The following is a 6,195-nucleotide window of genomic DNA, read 5'->3' on the forward strand; positions in this document are numbered from 1 at the left end:
GCAAGTTGAACTGTTTCGTCGGATTGATTTTAGTTTAGTAAAAACAGGAAAAATAATTATTTTATTTAACTAAAATTTGGAAAAATAATTATCAAGTTCAACCTAATTTATATGTTTTTCAAATTTAAAATTTTATTTTGTATATTTAAATTCTATAAAATTTAGCATAGTAATTAATTTCATCCCGTGCATCGCACGGCTTAGATACTAGTTTACAATAAAAAGTAGTACTCTTAGTATAAAAAATATTATTTTTTCATGGATAACCCAAATAAGAGATCCGTCTTACAAATATGATCCATGAGACCGCCTCACACAAGTTTTTGCCAAAATTAAATTGTGGCATCACTTATAGTAACAGATCAAGAATATTTATTTAAATTTTCAAGTAAGTAAATTTAAAACTTTGAAAATATGAAAAATGAAAATAAAGCACTGAAACAGCAGCTTCCTGCACTTTAAGGGTGAGTTACTTGCACAGAATGCTCGGCTTCCCGATCTACTTCCTTGCCACATTTGTTCACGTCTCATGCATCCCTCGTTCGTCTTCTTCACGAAAGCAACGAAACGCCTGCGATATAGCTTGATCCACGCCTCATTATCATGTCTCTAATTGTATCCCTTGGTCCAGACGGGTACCAAAAGAGTTCCCAACACAAAGGAGATGAGTAATGTTATTGCGGCATAGGCATATGATCTCCATACATACTTGCTTTGTCTCATTGCATGAAACTCAGCAATGAAGGTTGAAACCGTACTCAAACAACCGGGAAGCTCGTATTGGAACCTTGTTGCTGCAGCATCCAACTTCTTGGTTTTTACCTGTGTCCATTGTAAACATATAGGCCTATTATGGCCGCATTCCTCACACGTGTGCGTCTGTGTGTGTACGTATATACATACGAACATCACGAGGAAAGGAGAGATCTAGAGTGTATTAATAGGATACTGGAAAGCAAGAAGAAATGGAGAGTATCTAATTGGATTCTTACTACTTTCTTGAGTGTGGCCAACGCAGCCATTATACAGGCTGGTAGAACATTTGCAGCAAGGGTCCAAAAGGGAATCCATTTCAGCGCCACTTTTTTGCCCAAGCCACGCCCATTGAACGGAGCTAATAACCACCTGATCCAGACATAAACAGGTCCAACTATGCAAGCTAAGAATAGTTGAGCGCAACTACCACCTGCAATGAACTCTTTCTTTTCCGAACTTCCGAACACTCCCCATAGCAGGCCTAGGATAAGTATTAGCATAATCGTGAATGTCCAGAAACAACACGACCTGTCAGAAGTCCAAACGTGTAGGCATGAAGGGATGCGAGAGAAGGGGTTGACATTTGTATGTCTGTAAAACCATCCGAACCATTTGGTAGTCTAGATCCCGAACACGATATAACCAGCTACTATAAGCAAGCCTGTTGAGATTCAAACATAAATGTCTACCTTTTGATATTAGCTGCAACAAGCTGAAAAAACCCGGAAGTTTTTCGATAAAGAAAATAACTCCTTCACCTATAACAATGCCAAGCACAGCAAAAACTCATTCGCCATCGGTACTAAGGTCGAGCATCTTTTGATTCCAGCCACTGAATGTAGTAAGGCTTCAAAGAGAGCCTGTTGTCAGCCCGATTCCTAGTTTATCCGAAACTTCGAAAATGCTTCCTTTAAATAAGACACCAAACCAGCCCCCATCAAGAACGAACCAACCAGAAAAGGTAATAATAGATCTCTATAATAATCACCAGGTAATCAATTGGCAGGATAGCCATAGACAACACTAAAGCTTGTGCAACTTAAATGATGGTCAAGTAAAAGTAAAGGGTATCTATCTGTTTATTTTACAATATCATTTAGTAAACTACGAGGAGGCCAAGGTACTTTCTACACGACAGGGCAAATTAAAAACCAGGCGAATCGTCGTAATCCATCAGTGATATAAACACAACACAGGATTGAACTGAGAGTATGACAAAGGATGAACCATGTTTGAAGGAAGATCTGGGTGCATGTAGATATGATCACTTGTAGCACCAACTCCCCAGGGCCTAAAAGCTTTTGAAGGCCGTATCCAGCTAGAACCTGCCAAAAATATTACATAAGAAAAAGATAAGGTTTCTGCAAATAAGGATTTTGTCAATCATCAACTATCCACACATTGAGACAGTTGAGACGAACACGCATGTGAACATCAAACGAGTTTTAAGCTAGAGAACTTGTAGACTAAGGTAGAGAACACCCGTGAAATATCGAAAAACATAAAACTTTTCTATAAAGAAACACAAAGTTTTAAAAGATCATTAATTTCACGTAAAGGAACCTCAGCATAATGTTCAACCAAGTTAATATTTTAAGAAATGAGCAGGAGCAAAAACATCCACTAATTAATCAACAGTTCTTTCCAACAAGTATTAAGTACCTCCGTAAATGGATCACATGCTAAAATAAAAAATTGTTTTTTGTTATTTAAGGGAGTTACAATAAAATATTAAAGTATTACATTGTAGAAAAAAATTGTGGCCCCTTGTGGTATGGGACTCTGAGAGGTCGTTCACGTGCCTCCACCTCAAGTTTGAGTTTTATAGCTATAAATCTAAAAAGACTGAGATTTTATTTAAAAAATTCAATGTGATATGTTTGATTTTTATGAATTGTGAACAAAACAATTTCTAGAAAAAACTGCTGTTTTACAATAATCGTTCTTGCTAAGCACAATTGTTTTTTTCTTGTGAAGTATGAACATTTGTAACTTTTTGTTGTATCAAATCCACCTGCAGTCAATCTCTTCTTTTTGATTTACCCATCGACTAGTTTTCATCTTCAAATATTATTTAAGCGGGGCCAGATTTGAAACACAAACCTTAAAATTCAGACAAACATTGGACACATATTTTAATTAATTTATACATAGTTGAAATCCCTGCCAACTTAGAATCATAATAAATTCAAAATGCAATACAAAAGCATCCATATATCTATTTGCTTAGATATATGTAAAAGATATACTTGTACAATAGCATCTAAATCTCCGATATTCAAAGATATACTTGTACAATAGCATCTAAATCTCCGATATTTCGACTTTAATGCATCAGAGCAACAGCAGCTTCCTCCACTAAGGGCTGAGTTACTTGCACAAAGTGCTCGGCTTCCCGCTCTACTTCCTCCCAACACCTGTGGACGTCTCGTCCCTCATTCATCTTCTTTACGAAAGCAACGAAACGTCTCCAATTATCGGGTTGAAACAGGTCAGGGTTCATCCTCAAATATGTAAAAGCACACATCTCTTTCCCCTCTGAGTTGCCTTCGACATTTAAGGCCGCGGCCTGCAAAATCTGTTCATGTGCATAATCATCATATCTTGGGAGGGCGTTTTCTCCAGCGAGTGGAACATCAGCTCCGATGGTTGCTAAAGCCACTTGCTTGACGAGTTTCTCAGGTGCACAAAGAGCATCTTGTGGTTGCTCGTGGTCTCTCATCTCTATACAAGTGAAGTTGAATATGGCGCCGTGGCGCGCGAGCATTTGAGCGATTGGTAAGTAGCCATCTCGAAAACGAGTGTTGTAATATCCGGCTGTGAGTTCAGGGGCGTGGGAACGGGTGCCGTAGTGCCAGTGAATGCCGGCAATCTTGACGGAGATTTTGACCCTATGGTCTTGGAATATACCTGTGGCAGATTGCAGTATTCGCTCGCCGTGGCCTAGAAGCATTTGGGAGTACCAAGAAAGGAAAAACTCCCCGAATGGGCTGTTCCAGCCACCACCTTCTTTGCGGAAGAAAACAGTATCTTCCGGCCAGTTGTTGTACTGGCCCGCATCAGTTGGACCAGTGAGTCCCCACTCAGGTTTTCCATTTGCTTCAGCTGCTGCTTTTAAGCTGCTGATCATGTACTGAAAAATGGCACGAAAACGAGGTGATTCAAGAATGATTCAAGAAGTAAACGAACGACCCAAAGAAAGATACAACAGAGGCCCAAAAAAATATGGCTTTGGAAGCAAGATTTACCTTGTCGTAGCATTGAAAAGCTCCAATCCCAGGAAACTTCCAGGTCCCGTTCTGCTCTGGATAGGATGGGTACCGAAGCTCACCTGCTGGTCCCATTCCAACTTGAATTTCCTATTAAGTGAAATAAGGAATGCATTTTACTTTCATGCCATAACAAGGGAATCTTAAAAAACAATTAAGAATAATTTGATAAAGATAAATAAATTATATGTGAAAATTTACCACGATGGTGTCGCCTAGGAAATTCTCGAATTTGTCCTTGAAAGCCCTCATAAAATCTGAATAACATTGGACAGGAGTTCTTCCCTTCAGTACTGGAAGAGTATCACAACCAAGTGATATGTATTCGTAGTTCCTTCTACCCCACTGGTCTGTATAAGCAAGATCCGGATCCTGGTCTATCTCCTCCACAACCCATTTCGGCAGAGGAATACTGAAGAAGTGAAAGATCACATGATGTCAATAACTTCAGACTGTACTTGTTGAAATTCGAGAATGATAACAATATGAACACGGGAATCGCATCAAGAATTATTTCAATTAAAATCCCTACTCCGACTTTGAAACAAACAAACATTTTTTGGTTATCTAAAGGTAAATCCAATATAAGCAAGGAAAAGTTAAAAAAAGGATTCTTTGGTCCCATTTTCTTTACATTGTACAAGGTTAACAATGCAAGATGCACTTGACTATTTGGACATAACATGCCACCAAACTAACGTAACGCGCACATATGGTGATAAAACATAACGTGCACTCCAATGGACAATACTGGGGAGGCTTCCTCGGTTCCCGGAGTCTAAAAAGACACCAGTTTTGGTTAAAAACCGATAACATCTTCGCCTAATTATTTGAGCATATGTTGCTTAATGATGCACATCAAAATACATTGCCAAATTCAAAAAGCTACTCGGAATCCCAGATGGTGTAAAGTTCCTATCTTTAATCAGATATCATTTATTCCATGTTTACCCAACATTTTCCTATGTTTTTCTTTCATGATGAATTTCTAGGCCTCAACAATCTTTATTCTAACACCAGATCAAAGATATATAGCAGAAGATAGAAACAAACAATTTCATCGTCTCCAGCGGCCATTGAGATCTCTCACACAATTCCGATACGAATAAAAAATCCCAAATCATGAACAAATCCAGCAAAAAGACCAACAAAAATCCAATCATTACGAGAGAAAATAAGAAGGGATTGAATCGACTTACGTGCAAGAGTCCCCGACATTTCCGCCGCACTGATGGAAGGACATCACCGCCTGAACTTTCAGCCCGTGCTTCCTCGCCATCTCGATCAGCTCCGTATACCCGCCCCAGTTATACTCCCCGGGCCTCTCCCCCTCCACCAATCCCCACCACACATCCATCATTATCCCCTTCACACCAGCGCTCTTCAGCGCCTGCAAACTCGCGTTCATCGCCTTCTTCCTGTTCACCGTGTGGTTCCACGTCACGCTGTCCAGCGGCATCATCACGAAAACCGGAACCCCCTTTTGCGCCTCCTTATCCAGTGCACCTCCTCCCGCTAGATACTCCTTATCCTCCGTAACTGGCGCCGGCATCATCAGAGCCTGCGCGGCAACCGACAGATCCGCCCGCCCGCCGCCCCTCAACGGGCTCACAGGAGGCGAAGGCGACAGCCGGTCCGCCTCAGCTCCCGCTCTCTGAGACAAAACCCGCACATTCGCCGGCGCCCTCCACACCGCGGAGGTCACCGTCGACGACGCCGATACCTCCCCGGAAACCTCCCCCGGAAACTGGGCACCGGATATCGCTCCGATCTGGTGAGGGAAACTCATTGCCATAATACCCACAACTTCAAATTTCAAAATTTCAAAACGAATTTCACAAATTTAATGATAATTTTCTCCTCAGAAGCAAACAATGCATGTAGTATACGGAGGAAAGAGTGGTGCGTATTTATAGACATAGAAAACAGTACAAAAGATGAGATTTTTTAAACGGTTGGACCGTCATGGTTTCGACACGTGTCCCGCAGGACACTTGGCGGGCTTTGGACGGTTTCGGATTAGACGGCTGGGATGGTCTAGGAGTCACGTGAAAGGAACGGTGGGATTTCGATCAAAGGGTGAAGGTTCGAGCGAGGACGTGACAATCTCTGTAGGAGAAGACATGTTGGAGTTTAGCTTCGTAAGGTTTCTTTGACGTCCACGAAATGG

The 6,195-nt window shown here is 41.0% G+C and overlaps 2 protein-coding genes across 2 annotated transcripts; both read right to left on the reverse strand.

The window, feature by feature from the left end:
* Nucleotides 1–350: 350 nt before the first annotated feature.
* On the reverse strand, nt 351–2,123 carry LOC140828544 (uncharacterized). Its single transcript, XM_073191477.1, has 4 exons — nt 1,984–2,123; nt 1,515–1,664; nt 993–1,417; nt 351–822 (listed from the first exon to the last, which is right to left on the reverse strand). The coding sequence occupies exons 3-4, from the start codon at nt 1,254–1,256 to the stop codon at nt 610–612; spliced, it is 477 nt and encodes a 158-aa protein (XP_073047578.1). The 5' UTR covers nt 1,257–1,417; nt 1,515–1,664; nt 1,984–2,123; the 3' UTR covers nt 351–609.
* Nucleotides 2,124–2,887: 764 nt separating this feature from the next.
* On the reverse strand, nt 2,888–5,910 carry LOC140827823 (beta-amylase 1, chloroplastic). Its single transcript, XM_073190674.1, has 4 exons — nt 5,225–5,910; nt 4,227–4,437; nt 4,005–4,115; nt 2,888–3,889 (listed from the first exon to the last, which is right to left on the reverse strand). Exons 1-4 carry the CDS (start codon nt 5,818–5,820, stop codon nt 3,083–3,085), a joined length of 1,725 nt encoding a protein of 574 aa, XP_073046775.1. The 5' UTR covers nt 5,821–5,910; the 3' UTR covers nt 2,888–3,082.
* Between the last annotated feature and the right edge of the window lie 285 nt (nt 5,911–6,195).

Source organism: Primulina eburnea, chromosome 3 (genome assembly GCF_022965805.1).
Source record: "Primulina eburnea isolate SZY01 chromosome 3, ASM2296580v1, whole genome shotgun sequence".
In the NCBI taxonomy this organism is placed as follows: Eukaryota; Viridiplantae; Streptophyta; class Magnoliopsida; order Lamiales; family Gesneriaceae; genus Primulina; species Primulina eburnea.

Coding starts and splice junctions, on each gene's coding strand:
- LOC140828544 (XM_073191477.1), bottom strand. CDS start 1,256: ATGCTAATACTTATCCTAGGCCTGCTATGGGGAGTGTTCGGAAGTTCG. Junction 823..992: donor TGGCCACACTCAAGAAAGTA/GTAAGAATCCAA, acceptor CAATGGACACAG/GTAAAAACCAAGAAGTTGGA.
- LOC140827823 (XM_073190674.1), bottom strand. CDS start 5,820: ATGGCAATGAGTTTCCCTCACCAGATCGGAGCGATATCCGGTGCCCAG. Junction 4,116..4,226: donor TCCTAGGCGACACCATCGTG/GTAAATTTTCAC, acceptor TTCACTTAATAG/GAAATTCAAGTTGGAATGGG. Junction 3,890..4,004: donor CTTTTCAATGCTACGACAAG/GTAAATCTTGCT, acceptor GCCATTTTTCAG/TACATGATCAGCAGCTTAAA.